Source organism: Otolemur garnettii, unplaced genomic scaffold (assembly GCF_000181295.1).
Source record: "Otolemur garnettii isolate 467f Iridium unplaced genomic scaffold, OtoGar3 scaffold00089, whole genome shotgun sequence".
NCBI classification, from domain to species: Eukaryota; Metazoa; Chordata; class Mammalia; order Primates; family Galagidae; genus Otolemur; species Otolemur garnettii.
The window spans coordinates 4168680-4186443 of NW_003852484.1; the positions used below are offsets into that span (position 1 = coordinate 4168680).

Genomic DNA, 17764 nt, shown 5'->3' on the forward strand with positions numbered 1-17764 from the left:
TTCTCTCCCTTCCTCTCTCCTTCTCTCCCTTCCTCTCTCAAAATCTCCATTATGAAATTTTATGATAATATGATTTGGTGTGGATCTATTTTTCTTCATTATGCTGACTAGTCCTTTGAATTTAAGAGAAGTCATACTCTTTAATTTTTGGAAATTCTATTGAATTATTTTTTACTATTTCCCCTGTCATTTTTCTCTGTTATCTTATTTCTGGAAAACATCTCATTTAGATGTAGAATTTTCTGGATTGCTGTTTCTTACTGTTTCTATTCTTTCTGTTATACTTTGAGTGTATTTTCTCTCTTTCATCTTTTGACCTCAAAATTGAGGTTTTCTATATTTTTGCCATCATATTCTTAATTTCTGAGGAATTTTTTCTTTTCCTTTGTCTCATGGATAGATTTTCTTAACTTTTCTTTCCAAGGTGGTAGTTTTGTTTTTTGAAATTTTCTTAGAATGAGTTTTCTTTATATTTTTTTATGTTTGCTACAAGTTTTCTGTTTTACAATATTCTCTCCTAAATCTTTGAGTGCATTACATATTTTTGCCTGCTAATCTCTTCCAAATTACCTGCTTGTAGTTGGTTTTCATCTGTTCCTTAATGTTAACTGTGTTCAGGTGAAGGTTAATCCTCTGTTTACTCTTCATGTTTAAGGGAAGGGTACAAAAAGCTTGTGGGTGGGACTTACCAACTGAGTTTCCTTTCATGGTAAGTGACAGTGACCTTGCTGAGTTTATTGTTGGTAGTTCTCATGTTGGTATCTTTAGTTCCTCATGGACTGGTCAGATTTTTGAGAAAAGATTTCTTATTTCCTGTGTGGAAGATAAAAGACCTTTTAACAGCATTCTTTAAGCTAAGCAGAAGAAAGGCCATTCAAAAAGCATGTATTCACTCGATCACCCTTAGTTTGGGACTGTGCCCTTTTTTGTGACTGTAATTGGTGTTCCATATTCCAGAGATACTTCTTTTACTTTCTCCAAAGAATAAAACTAGTTGTCTGTTGGGGTAACAAAAAGTGTGGCACTAAGAAAAGGATCTATGGATGACATTGTTTCATAAGTAGCTTTCATCTATTCCTCCTTCTCTTGGACACTACTTCCCTCCCACCCCCCATCACCATCTTTTCCAGAGGTACCTGATGCTGTTAATTCCTGAGCCTTTTGAAGATTCTGCAGAGTAAGTCCTCCTGCTTCTTGGCTTTCCTTATCACCAGCTTAAGATTCAGTTTTCTCAGATCTGTTAAGTCAGTTACCACTTCACCTGTTTTTTAGATTCCAAAATTAATTCTGTTGCTGCTGACTCCTGCATTTTTCCTGTTCTTATGTTTTGTGCTTTAAAAAAAAAAAAAGCTTTTATTGTAGCTTTAGTGGTGTTTGTGAGGTAAAAAGTGTGTGATCAAGGCCCAGATGTCCTGACAAACTTCTACTAAGCTTTTAATGAATATTGGAGATAAAGAGTTTGAAAACATACCTGAAATGTAGATAGCTAGTTCTGTTCATTAAAGGCAAATGTCATCATCATCACTAACTTTATATGTGAAGGGCATTAATTTTCTCATTTACTTCTCGTATTCTTATGAAAAGGTACCATCTAAGATGTTACCATCCACAATGAAGCTATAGGTCCCTGAAGTCTATTCCATATCAGAGGTGTAGCCCAAATATCAACTTAGCACCTTACGGGCAGTGGATAGAAGTGTAAGTTGCAGGAATGGTCAGGCCCTGCAACCTTGATGGCAGCTCCATGGGTGATTTCTACTATCCTGGCTACACCATTTTAGAGATTCATGTTTTAGTGATAAGCCAAAAGATTGTTAGGTGCTGGTTGTATGTTGTGGTTTCTGACTTAGTAGCGAGGTGCTGCGAACTTAAAGCTGGGTGAATGGGATGTGATGAATTACCCTTTTATTTTCCCTTTGGTTAAAGCTGAAGGAGTTGAAGAATCTGCAGCAACAATACTTACAGATTAATCAAGAAATTAATGAGTTACGTCCACTGAGGGCTCAACTTCAGGAGTATCAAGATAAGACAAAAACATTTGAGGTTATGCAAGAAGAGCTCAGGCAGGAAAATCTCTCCTGGCAGCATGAGCTGCATCAGCTCAGGTATGATAATTCCTCCTTTTTGACTCTTTCCTTTTCATTTTCTTTTAACTTATTTTGAAATAATTGTAGACTTATAGAAAGTTGTAAAAAACAGTACTGAAAGTTACTATGTAACCTTCCCCAGTCTCTTCCAGGGGTAGCAACTTTCATAACTCTAGTATGTTATTAAAATCAGAAAATTGACATTTGTACAATCCACAGACCATGTTCAGATTTCTCCAGTTTTACCCACACTCATTTAAATGTTTGTCTTTTTAGTTCTATGCAGTTTTGTCATATATGTAGATTCATGTAAGCCCACCACAACCAGTATGCAGAACTGCTCATCACAACATACACATTTTTAGAAAGGAAAAACTGTATTAAATTTGTATACTCAAGTCATGTTTGACTTCTGCAATTATGAGGTGCTCAGTGTGACTTGCATTCGTCTTTTGTTATTAGAATATGTTAAGGAAAGGAAATCAACAGATTACAGCACTGAAGTGACAAAGATGTTGGAATTATATGACAAAGTTTTATAACAGCCATCATAGAAATGCTCCAACAAGCAATTACTAACACATTGGAGAAAGTATAGAAATCCCAGCAAAGAAATAGAAGGTATAAAGAAGAACTGAATGGAAATTTTAGAACTGGAAAAATACAACATTCAAAAGCTAACTCAATGGGCTCAATAGCAGAATAGAGGAAAAAATCAGAGAAATTGAAGATAGAACAATAGAAAATACCAAATATGAACAATAAAGAGAAAATTATTGAATTGTATTTTATCAAATTAAAAGGACTGTCTCCTACATTTCTAAAGTTTACTGTATATATTCATATTTGTACCTTTTGCTTCGTTTGTTCCCTGAACATGGAATTACTTTTCTCATTATGGAAAATGGACTCATTGTTTTGGGTTCTAGACCAACTGACAGCTTTTCTATGAAATCTTTCCAGTTCTGCCAACTGGAGTTCTTTTTTTAGTTCTGTATCATCATCTTGCTGCACAGTTCTATTTATAATATAAATTTCACTCTGCTTTGATTTTCTCTAACAGCTCATAGCACTGTTTTGAATATGGAACTATTCACCTTTACTCTCACAAGGATATTTTACCTGTGATTATGTCATGTCTGTTCTAGAATGGAGAAGAATTCCTGGGAAATGCATGAGAGGAGAATGAAGGAGCAGTACCTTCTGGCTATCTCAGATAAAGATCAGCAGCTCAGTCATCTGCAGAATCTTATGAGAGAAATGAGGTCTTCTACCTCTCAGACTCAGCCCCACAAAGTGCAATACCAAAGACAGGTGAGTGACTTCAATGCTGATTGCTACTCAGAGATAACTACTACCCAGAAAGTGTCAGCTTTCTATGTGTGCAAATTAAGTGCCCATCTGTCACTAGTAGTCAAGCTATTATGACTTCCTAGGGGGTGGACAGAGTTTCTAGAGCAGGTGTCCTCAAACTATAGCCCGTGGGCCACGTGTGGCCCACCTAGGACATTTATCCAGCCCGCCGGGTGTTTTTGCCGCACTGCCTGTCCTGCTTAGCAGCTGACTCGTCCCGGGGCCCGCAGTCTGGCCCTCCAATGGTCTGAGGGACAGTGAACTGGCCACCTGTTTAAAAAGTTCAAGGACCCCTGCTCTAGAGGAAAGAAATTAAGCATGAGCAATCTTAGGAGAAAATTTCATCAATGTTTGTATCTTGGCAGGCATCCCCAGCTTCCCTAGATGGGTCACAAAACCTAGTTTATGAGACAGAACTTCTTAGAACCCAGCTCAATGACAGCTTAAAGGAAATTCACCAAAAGGAATTAAGAATTCAGCAACTAAATGGCAAGGTAAGTGTTTCCTGCCAGACTGGAGTTCAGCTGCTTTTTTTCCATGGCTGAAAGCAAGAAGGCAAGTAGAAGCTGTCTCAGCATAGGCTGTAAGCATATCTGAGGGTGTAGAAGTTTCACCTTTCTCAAAAGCTGGACTGCTTATTCCAAAGCCTTGAACACAGGGTCATTTCCTGTTCCTTGCTCTTAAATAGTACTTGGGAATGATTTGGAGAAATTCATACAGTTAGAGTAAAAAAGCCAGCTACTTAAGGAAGCCTTCGTCCTCCATCTATCACTTGTTAGCAATGTTGAGGTTGTTCTCCACCCTACCCTCTTATGAATCACTATCCTCCTGCTGCACAGCAGTCTCCAGTGATCCAGTGATGCCTCCCCTAGTTCTGCCCTCTTCACAAATAGGCTATGATAAAACCAGTAGAGATTTAAAAGATCAGTCACAATCTGGAGTTCAGAGATTGACTTTGAGGAGAGCCCCCAAATTGTATGCATAATAGTATATGTATAGTGTGTATTTGTCATTACAAGAACTCATAAGTTCACCAAGGGGTCTGTGATCCAAAAATTGTAAAGATCAGGAGGCCATTTGCACAGATGAGGAAAAAGGCCCAGAGGTATTAAGTGTCTTGCCTAGAGTGTTAGGAGGAGGTCTGAGATACGTGTGATCATGTGTATAGAGAAGCACAGTGCCTGCCATGTATAGAAGGTACTTACTAAATGTTGTTAAATTCAGCTAGTTGACACTGATGTTAATACTATTAATAATAGTACTATTGTTAACTATTAACTTGGCTAATACTATTAACTTGGAGGCTAATACTATTAACTTGGGAAAGATATTTTCATTTTTTAAAGTTTACAGCTCCAAATGAATCAGTAAAATTACAGACCCTCTGTTGGGAGTTTATCTGAGAGTTTTGGTGGGACTTCAGCGCAGCTTCCACCCAGTTCACTTTCCAGCTAGTAAGCTATTTCCAGAAGTTCCACTCTTCAAAGCCCACTACTTATTTTCATAAATTATGGCCCATCTGAACCCTGTTACATTTACTCTCAAAACATTAAATAGACTAAGAATCATGCTGGACATTTGACTCTGTAGGACAGTGTTTTAAACTGAAATTCAGGACTATCAGAAGATGATGAAATCATTTTGATGGGTTGTAACTAAAAAAAAAGTAAATGTTTTGTTGAAGTAAAACATACAGAAAAGTACACAAATCATAAGTTTGGTATAGCATATTTTCATGGAGTAAATACACCTGCATAACCAGCATTCAGATCCAGAATCAGGCAGGGCACAGTGGCTCACACCTGTAATCCCAGCACTTGGGAGGCTGAGGCAGGTGGATTGCCTCAGCTTATGGGTTTGAGACCAGCCTGAGCAAGAGTGAGACCTGTCTTTAAAAATAGCTAGACATTGTCCCAGTCCCAGCTACTTGGGAGGCTGAGGCAAGAGAATCACTTGAGCCTAAGAGTTTGAGGTTGCTGTGAGCTATGATGCCCCGGCACTCTACCAAGGGTGACAAAGTGAGACTCAAAAAAAAAAAAAAAAGACTCAGAGCATACTAGAACCCAAGAAGTCCCTGTGTCATCTTCTGTTCATGAGCACCCCCTTAGAGTTCCCTAAAAATGGAGTCATATCTTCTCTTTTGTGTTGCATTTTTTGTGAGAGTCATACAATGTTGTTGTATATAATATGATTTCTGTATTCTCATGCTGTATTGCATTTTAGGCATATACCGTAATTTCTCTGTTGTACTGTTAAAGGACATTTGGGTTTTTCTAGCTTTGGGCTATTATAAATAGTACAACCAATATTTTTAGAAAATGAAAGAAACACGGTAAAAAAATATGTATGTAATATATAATAAAGAATATATCTTATTTTGACAATCTTTAGGGGGATTTTTGTCTTGTTTTTTTTTTTTTTTGAGACAAGGTGTCACTGTGTTCTCTGGGCTAGAGTGCAGTGGCATCATCATAGCTCATGTCAAATTCCTGGGCTCAAGCAATCCACCTGCCTGAGCCAGTCGTTGGGATTATATAGGTGTATGATACCACACCTACTCAATTTTTCTGGCTTGTTTTATAGAGCCTGGATCTTACTGTATTGTTCAGGCTGGTGTCAAACTCTTGGCCTCAAATGATCCTTCTGTCTTGGCTTCTCAGAGTACTGTGATTACAGGCCTGAGCTTCTGTACCCAGACTAGTTTTAATTATATATATTTATATATTGGGTTCTAAGTCATAATCAAAATCAAATATTTTTAACAACTTTGTTGAGATATACTTCCACTTAAAGTGTGAGAAACATTGCCTTGATCACTGTCATTCTCAGTAAGAAACTGTTCTTCCTTTAGAGCACAACTATAAGAAAGGTACCTCCCTCCCTAGCCTTATTCATTCACAGAACAACTATTTTTTCCCTTCTATGAGCCTGGCCACTTGCTAGGTACTGGGGAAACATGTGGTCTCTCATGAAGCTACTTGAAGCTCATGAGTTTAGTCTCACTCTAAATGGGTTGCAGCTAACTAGGAAAATTGCTTCTTAGGCCGTAGAATGAGATTATGGTAGATGGACTATTAGTATAGAAAGTGTTCTTCTTGAAGCCACTGCTCTAATTTTTAACTTGGTTGCTCAGACTTTATACAGAGGGTGCCAAAAAAAAATGTACACACATTTTAAGAGATGTTATCTGTGTGATACTTTTCAAAGTTGAATTGAAGGTACTGTTCCTGGCCAGTGCACCTAGACATGCCACGTGCATCCATTTTACCTGCAATTCCCACACTTTGGGCCATGATTGATTTTACCTCTAACAAGATCTCTTAAAATTTGTAAGATATTTTGATGCCCCCTGTATGTACAGTTGGCCCTCTGAACCTGTGGATTCCACATTCACAATTCAATCAATTGGAGATTGAAAATTTTCAGGAAAAAAAGAATAGAAAAACACAGATTTTTTAAAAAAATAATATAACAACTATCTACACAGCATTTACATTGTGTCAGGTATTATAAATAATCCAGAGGTAATTTAAAGTATATAGAAGGATGTGTGTACATTACATGTAAATATTACACTATTTTGTATCAGGGGTTTGAGTATCCCCAGATTTTGGTGTCCTGTTGTGGGAGTTGGAAGCCTAGAACTAATACACCCTGGATAACAAGGGATGACCATATTTCTGCTCGCATGGTTGGCTTTTTGTATGTAATGAAAAAGTTTGCTAGAAACTTAAAAGCATGAGAGGGATAGTGAAAGAAGGTAGTTCAAATAGTTCCCTCCCATTCTGTTTTTCCAAGAGTAAATGCCATGAACTATAGTAGTGTATGAGCTAGAGGAGAGGTTGGAAAATGTTTCCTTTACTGTTTCCAGACAGTAAACATTTTAGATTTGTAGAGCATATAGTCTGTGTTACAACTACTATCCACTGCAGGTGTAGCCACAGACAATGCATAAAGGAATGGGATGGCTATGTTTCAGTAAAACCTTCTTTACAATAAAAGGGTGCAAGGCCCTGGATCATAGTTTACCAGCCCCTAAACTAGAAGGACCTATGTTTACCATATATAAGCAGAATAACACATCTATAAAGGGTGGTTTATACAAGGGTAGCTTATTATAAGTGGTTAAACTTCTCTAAAGAGAGTTTTTGCTTTTTCAATGAGTTTTACAGTTCTGATCTTTCATCTCTAGATTGGCTAGAGGAAAAGGTATTAGGATTTTTCCGACACTGAGGAATGTTTTGTTTTTAGCGTGGTTTGGACTGTTCATTGCAGCCAGGAGAATTAATTTCCTTCTAGGTTAGGAAAGAAACATGTTACTCTCTGTCTTCGGATCTAGTAGTTGTCATTGAACCCAATTACCTTTATCTTCAAATTAGTATTACCCTCAAACATCTATATCCCACCCCCAAACTCCATGACTGTCTTAGCTTCAATTACTGGACTCTTAGATGGGACATTATCAGGTATTAGATAGAGCTCTGGACTTGGAATCAAGAAGCACATTTAGTCCTGGTTTGACATCTCCTGGCCACATGTCTTAGTACATTTAGTGTTGCCATAATGGAATATCTGAGGCTGAGTAATTGATAAAGAAAAGAGGTTTATTTGGCTCATGATCCTGCTGGCTGGGAGAATGAGCATCTGGTGAAAACTTCAGGCTGCTTCCAATCATGGTAGAAGGTAAAAAAGAACCTATGTGTGCAGAGATCACAGGGCAAGGAAGGAAGCAAGAGAGGAAGGGGGGTGGTACCAGGATCTTTTAAATTAAAGCTCTCATGGAACTATTAGAGCAGGAACTCATTCATGCCCTCCCTGCCCCCAGGCCGACATTAGTCAGTTCTCTAAGGATTTTCTCCCAGGACCTAAACACCACCCATTAGGCCCCACCAACTATATTTGGAATCATAACATGAGATTTTAAAGGGACAAACATCCTACTATAGCACTGTATGGCCTTGGACAAGTCACTATTCTTCTTCTTCTTTTTTTTTTTTGGTTTGTCATTTATAAACAGGGACAAAAATCCTTTCTCTGTCTCTCTCAAATAAGGTGATACTTGTGAAAGTACTTTGTAAACTTAATGTTGCTCTTCAGAATGATAAGACACAAAAATAACCATATGTCTGAAGATTAATTTTCAACTTACAGAGCACTTTCATGAGTATGTATGGATTCTCTTGTTCTAATTTTCTGTATCCATCATACCCTTTCCCAAAGTGTCTCTAAAAAACTATTTCTCTTCTCTAAAACATTGATTCAGGTTCGGCACCTGTGGCTCAAGTGGCTAAGTCACAAGCCATATACACCTGGGCTGGTGGGTTCGAATCTATCCTAGGCCTGCCAAACAACAATGATGGCTGCAACCAAAAAAATTAAAAAATAGCCAGGCATTGTGGCAGGTGCCTATAGTCCCAGCTACTTGGGAGGCAGAGGCAGGAGAATCGCTTGAGCCCAGGAGTTGGAGGTTGCTGTGAGCTAGGATGCCATGGCACTCTATCCAGGATGACAGTTTGAAGCTCTGTCTCAAAATAAATAAATAAATAAATAAAAATGAAACATTGATTCAACTTTTTAACACAAATACTTATAAAAAAGAATCCTCAAGTCATGGCTGAGTATGCAGTCAGGAGCACCAGTTTCCTCTCATATAATGTACAGGTCCAAGGTACTTTGGGGACACGTTTGTGGTTGTTATTGTATCTGGGTGTTAATCATAACTAAACTTAAAATTTGACAGCATGCAAGTAAGGAATTGGGATTACACTTCCAGAATTCAAATCAATGGGTATAAGCTGCAGTAGTAAAGTTTTTTAATGAAAATTTATATTGAATGATATAAAAAATTTTCTGGGTTTTGCATCCTAAAGAATGGCATGGAATTGCTTTGTCAATGAGAAACACTGACCATGTTGAGAGAAAGACTGAATAATTGCCCATTATTCGTGCAGTAGAGGATAATCCTGCCTTGAGTCATGGAAATGTTTCCTACCTATGAGAATCTATGCTCCCAATAGAGTTTACTATATGTACACACTTATGTTGGAATTTATTCTGTTTCTCCCTCCTTCCACATATTATAATTCCTCATTTTACTCTTCACAGCATTAAGGAATCTGCCCAGTAATATTTCTGTACACTTTTTTAGATGACAGCTCTCTCTCTCTGGCTGTATTTGTGTTCTGGGGATTACAGTCATTTGTTAGTACCATAAACTTGGATTTACTTGGCTACTGCCTCTCAAGTACCTGGGAGGGCCTATTCTATCAGACTGCTTATGGGTTTTTGCTTCATAGATTTTTAGTTTATTCACTAGGCATCATGAAACAAAAGTTTCCTGCTACTCCTTCAGAATTATTTTCCTTTCTTGTTCAAAAAAAATTTGTATTTTTCTCACTTTGAAGGAACACACAATGTTGTTGTTTCTATTGTTGAAATAAAAGTCTTACCTAAGGAAATTAGATCCTTAAAACTCACGGACAGTTAGCTCATCACGGCTTATGGTGAAAGAGTTCTTAGGATGGTGCTTATCCTCTCCTCTGTTTCAGTTCTCTCAGCTACTGGAAGAGAAAAACACCCTTTCCATTCAACTCAGTGATACTAGTCAGAGTCTTCGTGAGAACCAACAGCACTACAGTGACCTTTTGAATCACTGTGCAGTCTTGGAGAAGCAAGTTCAAGAGCTGCAGGTGGTGAGTAAGAAGAAGGGGAGAAGCTCAAAGAAATAATGAGAGTGGCATGGTGAAGCGTAAAGAACTGTGGGAGAGTAGGAGAGAAAGAGGGTGTTAATTGAGATGAGAAAAGATCTGAGAAAAATTACAGAGTTAAAAGATTAGAAGAAAAAAATCAATGAGATGGGGGGAGAGAAATCAAAGAGTGAGAAATAGTGACTAGATTACCAAGGTTTTTGGAACTCTGAAACTGAGAAAGTGTTGTTTTTACTTTAATAAGAAAATTGTAGGAAGATCTGGACCTGAGAAACAAAACAGGCAGCACTGTTGACAGCAGTGGCGAGGAGAATAGTGCTGAAGTTGGAGGAGACCGAGATGGCTGTGGAGATGAATAAAATAGGAAGGAGAAAGAGTTTGGGGGTCGGAGAACAGTAAAGATCAGAGTAGCATCTGGAAAACCCGTGAGCATCTGCTAGAAAAAAGCAGACTTCAACAGTAAGGCTTTCAGCTTTGAAGAGGAGAAATTCAAGGATAAGAATCTGAAAGGAAAATCTAACCAAGGCAAGAGTTTTATATAGGTGATTACCTGGCTAGAGTGGAAGCTTCTCACATCCAAATCTGGGCTTAAGGAGAATTTTAATCAGGGATAGTCTTTTCCATGATTCTCATTCTCTCTGATGTTCAATAAGTTCTTGTTTTGCTCAAGTACACTTTTGAGATTTCATCAAAATTACTAAGCTTATTCTTCTTTTAGGGGCCACTAAATGTAGATGTTGCTCCAGGAGCTCCCCAGGAAAAGAATGGGGTTCACAGAAAGAGTGATCCTGAAGAACTGAGGGAGCCACAGCAAAGGTAGGGGGTGGGCCTCTCCACCCTGGAGCATATTCTCCATGCACAGAAGGTGGGTGGTCAGGAGTGAGGCTGCAGTGAACTATAATCAGACCTGCACTCTAGCCTGGGTGACAGGGCACGACCCTGTCTCTTAAAAAAAGAAAAAATTAAGAAAGAAAGGGAGAAAGACAGGAAAGAAAAGAAAAAGGAAAGGAGAGAAAGAAGAAAAAAAAAAGAAAGAGGGACAGTAGTCTAGATAGAACTGATGTCCATAGAAGGGATTTACTGTCTCTTCTTATTGTACTGGCCTCACAGAAGTGAGTTAAGAATTAAATGGTATCTGTAATTAACCATCATATGAAAAGGTTGTGAAGCAAAACAGCAATGCTAATATACATATACCACTAATAAATATTCTGGTATTAAAATGAAAGACAATCAGTTCCCAAAATCTCTTAAGATGTTTTCTGTAGCTTCACTTAATCTCTCCGTAGCTATGCTTTTAAGATATTTGTGTTCACACAAGCTTCTATAAATTTTTCTGTTTTATAACCTTGTGAAGACTTGGAATCTCTTATATTAGCAACTGTGTTGTGCATCTAGTGATACTGTTTGTTTTCTTTTTATCCTGAAGCTTTTCTGAAGCCCAGCAGCAGCTGTCCAACACTAAACAGGAAGTGAGTGAATTAAGGAAGCTGCTGGAAGAAGAACGAGACCAAAGAGTGGCTGCTGAGAACGCCCTCTCTGTGGCTGAGGAGCAGATCAGGCGGTAAAGACTGAGGGAGATGGCCTCTGTTCACTTCTGACCTTTTCTATGCCTTTCAGTGGCCAGTCACAGGTCACGTTGGGGCAGGGTAGGCTTTCCTTGAAGAAGAACCTCTCTTGCCAAACTGGAGCATTGTGCTTTTTGTGGGCAGTTTGCCCCTAATGTGGTTTGGAAGGTTAGAGCCAATGCATCCCTAGGTCCTTATTCCCAATACACCCAAGTCATGAGACTCGCTATGCATGAAAGAGTAGAGAGTAGCTACAAGTTTTTTTGCTGCTAGATGTCCTTTTACATGGAAAGAAACATTAAAAGCAGGCATTTTTATTATATCTGTGGAGGAAAAGTCACCAATGTATATTGTCTTTTCCTCAGAGATTGGCATTTGTGATATTAACGCCTTCTTGCAAAGCTTAATTGTCAGGGATGTGAGAAGGTTTTATTTCAGATACAGCATATTTCTTACCCAGCATACTTACAGCTTCTTAATTTTCATCACCCATTTAAAATGGGTATGCACTTTGAGGTTGGGCTGTCTGGGAACACAGCGGTCTTATGGGGTATCTTTTTCCAGGCCAGTGTGCCCGTGGCTCGCTGTCTTCCACTTGCTGTGTAATTGTTTAGGCCTGGTGAAACCTGGCGCCTGGGGAGGTTAATCTCCTTCATGTGTGATTAAAGGTGACTGAGACCCAACCGCAGGTGACTCCCAAGCCTGTGGACATTCTGTGTTAATCCGAGCTTACCCTCCTGTGGTTCCCTCTTTGGCCCTGATGCAGAATGGAGATTGGGGTAGCTATTATAATTTAAGTGCTGCTCACCCAGGCCAGGCATTGCCATCTTAATGTTTGAACTTCACATATGCTCTGTAGTGTCTGTGGAACTCAGTGGCCTTGCAGTTTAAGAGCAGCTAATACTATTTATCTCATCAGTACCTACAGCCCTCTCATCCTTCATCAGCCTAACCTACAGGAGTTGACAGACTGACCTCCATAGTAACAGACCTTGCTGTTCCAGATCAAGGCTGCCTCTGAAAAGCTTATCACATGGAGGAATAGATACAAGGTGTGCCATGCACTCATCCTGGCTCTTAAGAGGGAAGCAGGCAGGCAGGAGCTAGGCCATGCATGCTATTTCTCTTTCCAGACTCACAAATCAGATTGAGGTATTCCTTCTGTCCTGGAGAAAAGAATGTGATCTGCAAAGAAAGGCCAGGAATATTAGGCTAATGGATATCTCTACATGAGGAGTAGAGGAAAGAGTTCCATCCTCCCTACTCCACTTAAAAAGTACATCCCTGTAAGGTAAATGTCTGATCACATGTGCTATGTCACCTGCAGATCCTTTGTTTCAATTTGTCGGAAACTATTGAGTGAAGACTGTCAGCTGCTTCACTAAATGTGGAAGCTCCAGTATTAAAAAACATAAGCAAATCCGCAAAAAAAGTGGCAGAGAAACAGTAGAGGCTGCCAGCTGAGTTTAGTCTAAGAATCCCACAAAAATCTTTCCAGGTTACTTTTGCCTAATAGCCTTTAATAAATGAAAAAAAAATTATGAGTTTCTACAATTCAACTGTAGTACGCTGAAAAGAAAGAGTAGGAGGCTTAGACAAACCTAACCTGGATATTGAATTCTGGCTCTGCCACTTACTGACTGTGCTGCCATGGGCAAGTCATTTAACCTCGTTAAGCCCTGCCACGTTAAAGATGATAACACCAACCTCAAAAACTGAGGATTAAATGTGTGTAAAACAGCTAACCCAGCACCTGACACATAGCAGGCAGTCAATTTCTAGTAGTTTTTATTACCTTTCACTGCTGCTAAACGAAACCTATCTGCCAGTACACTCCTTGTATGGGAGCGGGGACCTGCCTTTGCTGCAAGTCTTCTGTGCTGCCTCCCATGGCAGATGTCTGAGAAGACATTAGCTCTCATGCTGTGAACCAATACTATGCCTCTTTATTTTTTCAACACAGGTTGGAGCATGGTGAGTGGGACTCTGCCCGGACTCCTATCCTTGGCTCCTGTGGCAGTCAGGAGCAATCAGTGTTAATAGATATTACAAGCAACAGTTGTCGAAGGGTAAGAAAGGAGAAAGGACAAAGAGAGGGTGTTCTCCTAATAGATAGGGCTGGCTATCTGGGGGGCCAGGAGTAAAAGAGAAGGAATATCGAAATCCAGCTACTAAGCACCTGATGGGTCTGAGACTGGAAGAGTGTGGAAGATTGAGGAATCTGGTGGAATTTGCCAAGTTGTTAGCCCTGAAAGACTTCCTCCCCCCCCTTTTTTTTTTTACCCATTTTCTGTAGTGGTTGAATCAGCTTTACTTAAATGTGAGATTACTGGGGGGAAAGGGGGAGGAAGGAACATATTCCTATGGCGTGAAAACTCTCTGACTTTAGATTTTTCTTTCAGACCCGAACTGGTGCTGGATGGAAGCGGGTCCTGCGTTCACTCTGTCATTCTCGGACCCGAGTGCCACTGCTGGCAGCCATCTACCTTCTGATGGTTCATGTCCTACTCATTCTGTGTTTCACAGGCCATCTATAGACTTAGTTACTTTTTGGACCACTGCCCTCAGAACTTGGAATTCCTTCACTTCTAATGTCAGAACTGTCAATTCCATTGGAACAGTCTTCCCACTTTACTCTCCATGTAAAGAACCTGCAAAAACAGAGGTGGATATGGAGCTGCAGGGAATTTGCTTTCTTCTACTGCCCTGGGCTGGAACCCTTTTACTTAATCTGAGAAACCTCACATTTGGTTTTCTCAGCCTGATATTTGTTGGGATTTTGTAGAGCCCTGATCTTTTTTAAGACCTATAAAAAGTACTGAAGAATGTCTTTCACCCAAGCCAAGAGGATGTTTTCAATAAACCTAACAATCTAAAGTCCAGTATCATTTTGATTGATAACTTCGTTTGCCTTGTTTGCCTGTATTTTCTCTTCCTTTCAGGGCAAGGTAGCTCTGTGATAGACAAAATTCAAGGGAATGAACACATCTCCTCAAAGGACATGTGATTAGGTCTCTTGCAGAATAGGGTGGGAGCTGAAGAACTCCCTGAGGGTCTTAGCTATTGGTCACAGGAGAGAAAAGCGTCTTCTCTGGGTGTTCAGGCATAATTGGAGTGAGGATTTGTGGTCCTGCACTGTAAAGACAGAATCCCATTCCATGTATACTGAAGTGTGTTTGTTTTTTTTTAATTTTGTTTTTTGAGACAGTCTCACTTTGTTGCCCTTGGTAGAGTGCCATGGCATCATAGCTCCTAGCAACCTCAAACTGTTGGGCTCAAGTGATCCTCTTGCCTCAGCCTCCCAAGCAGCTGGGACTGCAGGTACCCATCATAATGCCTGGCTATTTTTAGAGACGGGGTCTCGCTCTTACTCAGGCTGGTCTGGAATGCCTGAGCTCAAGCAATCCACCCGCTTCGGCCTCCCAGAGTGTTAGGATTACAGGCGTAAGCTTGGTATATACTGAAGTTTGAAATGGCCCTTCACTGAAAGGCAGGAAGATCTAGCTACAGACAGCAGGATTCAGATTCATGGCACTTCTGTGCTATCTGGATATGCCTGAAGGTGGGCCCTGAGACAATGCTTTGGGGCCAGGAGGAGCCAATCCTAGGTGAGGCATTAACTCCAAGCTAGAAACCAGGACCTCTTGTCCCTGCACCTCTTAGCCTCTTAAAGTACTAAGCTACTTTGCTGTTGGTGACATTTCACTTTCTCTGCCCCATAGCTTTGGTAATGGAAGGAGGATATAGAGAAGAGAAAATATTTAAATCTAGACTTGAAAAGGACATTCAGGATTGAATTCTATTTGTGCCTCTTCTTCCCTGCCTCCTCTCCCGCCCCCGACCCTTACCAGTTTGTTATTTTCTTATTATGTACATGATATGTTCCATCCCTATTCTTACCACCCAAAGAGAAAAGACTGGTGGGCTGACTGATCTGCTCTAAATCATGGTTCTATGGTGATTAAATCTTGGTCACAGCATTCCAGGAACTTTCCTGAATAACTGTAAAATAATAAAATTATTTTCAGAATGAAAAGTTGTGGGATGTGTGTGAATGTATGTGTACCCAGGTGCTTACATACCTGTGTCTGCATGCTGGGGGAGGATGGTAGGGGAAGCGGAGCTGGGGTAGCCAGGAATGCTTACAGGAGTAGAAAGGGCTCATCTTCAGGCTTCCTTCTCACACTGGGAATGGCTGCATGCATCCTTCTAGGCTAGCCACTCAACCCCAGGGTGATGGGTATAGTGAGGAAATTCTGTCTTTAACACTAAGCCAAACAGGCTGGGCCTCTGTGCATGAAATTCACACCAGATCATGTATGATCCTGGAATAACTCTTGTATTTATCAAAAACACTAAGTCCCTAGATCCTCCGAATGGGAATGGGAGAAGTGAAGTTTAATAGCATATAGCAGGCTAGCTAGACATTACGTTCTTAGTATTAAGTTGCTACTTGAGAAAACTCATGAATGTACAGTAAGTGGCTTAATTGAACTAAGTCTATCTGGCTTTAATGCCCATTCTATTTTTGTGTGCCACACTTCACTACCTCATCAGGAATGAACTTGGAACATTTGTAAGGGGATATGTGTTTCTTGGTATCATCTCCAGTTACATTTTGTGGTTTCTCTAGGGAACTGGGTACCTGGTGGTGTGTCTAATATCTATTTTACACTGCATTGGGATTTCAAATGATCCCAAGCCTTTTATATTTATCCCTTCTGTGAACTTAGTCTTCCTTAAGTTTGGTGCCACTGTATTTATCAGGTCAGGCAGTAGGAGAGAGAAATAAAACTCCCCCAGGCATAGAATCTTTAGGTTTGGAAGTGGCTTTAGACTTCCTGTTCCTAGTGCAGAAATGCCCTCCTATGTATCATGGACCAATTTCATATAGTCATACTTCAACCCTTTGGGGAGCTCACTGCTATGAGCAAATCGTGTCAGAACTACACATAGTCAAGATTAGGAAAGGTGAGGTCAGATACAAGAACAAAACGTTTCTAAATTCTCAGTAACTGAAATAACGAAGGATATTTTTTAGTCAAGGACTCCAAGTCTCATATGGTGGATGGGGCTCTACTTGAGTTATCACTCAGGGATCCCAGGCTGGGAATTTCAGGTTGCCTTGGGGGTAGTGAGGGAAGGGTGAGGTAGAGCTTGCAGTGTTCTTAAAGTCTACACCAGAAAGTGACACCTGTCAGTGGCCAAAACAAATCACTAAGCAAGTCTGACTTTAAGAGGGACAGGCAGAGCAGCAAATCTTTTTTTTTTTTGAGACAGTCTCACTATGTCACCCTCTGTAGAGTAATGTGGCATCACAGCTCACAGCAACCTTAAACTCTTGGACTTAAGTGATTCTCTTGCCTTACCCTCCCTAGTAGCTGGGACTGCTACAGGCGCCTGCCACAATGCCTGGCTATTTTTTGGTTGCAGTTGTCATTGTTTAGCTGGCCTGGGCTGGGTTTGAACCCGGCAGCCTCCCGGTATGTGGCTGGGTATGTGGCTGGCGCTCTACCCACTGAGCTATGGACGCTCCTGAGAGCAGCAAATGTTGATGAACCAGTAGTACAGGACACCATAAAGGCCTTCCTTCAGCTGGTTACCACCTGCTTCTTTCAGAATTCTTCCTCCTGTCTGGAGCCAAGTCTTCTAGCAGTTAGCACAGACTCCATGCTGCCCCCAGGTAAGCTATGGACCCTTTCTTCTACACGTCTTGCCTTTTTTTCTGGCAAGTTGCTCCCTTCTGACATTCAATTGATCAATGTTTATTTGAACATCTACTATAAGCAAACCCACCTTTAAATACTGTGGATAATGTAGCAGTGAGTTTCATTTTAAATCTTACCCTTCAAAATCACTTTTCCCATCAAACCTTTCTTCATCACTAGAACCCACACCAAATGCTCTGAATACCTTTACAAATGCAACTGCCCACCTATGTAGGACACAGATGCTGCTCTATAGCATTCTCTGATGTGTTTTCTGGTTAAAAGTTTGTTTCTCTGACTGGGTCACAAATTCAGAATAAATGCAGCTTTTTCTATGACTG

The 17764-nt window shown here is 40.2% G+C and overlaps 1 protein-coding gene across 1 annotated transcript in view; it reads left to right on the forward strand.

The window, feature by feature from the left end:
- Window positions 1–14592, forward strand: part of GOLGB1 (golgin B1) — a 72912-nt gene extending 58320 nt beyond the window's left edge. Inside the window, exons 16-23 of the mRNA XM_012808406.2 lie at window positions 1927–2105; window positions 3236–3401; window positions 3806–3934; window positions 9989–10132; window positions 10866–10963; window positions 11577–11711; window positions 13679–13784; window positions 14118–14592. Of these exons, the coding sequence (XP_012663860.1) occupies window positions 1927–2105; window positions 3236–3401; window positions 3806–3934; window positions 9989–10132; window positions 10866–10963; window positions 11577–11711; window positions 13679–13784; window positions 14118–14252 (1092 nt within the window). The 3' untranslated portion in view covers window positions 14253–14592. The remainder of the gene's footprint in view (window positions 1–1926; window positions 2106–3235; window positions 3402–3805; window positions 3935–9988; window positions 10133–10865; window positions 10964–11576; window positions 11712–13678; window positions 13785–14117) is intronic.
- Window positions 14593–17764: the final 3172 nt, after the last annotated feature.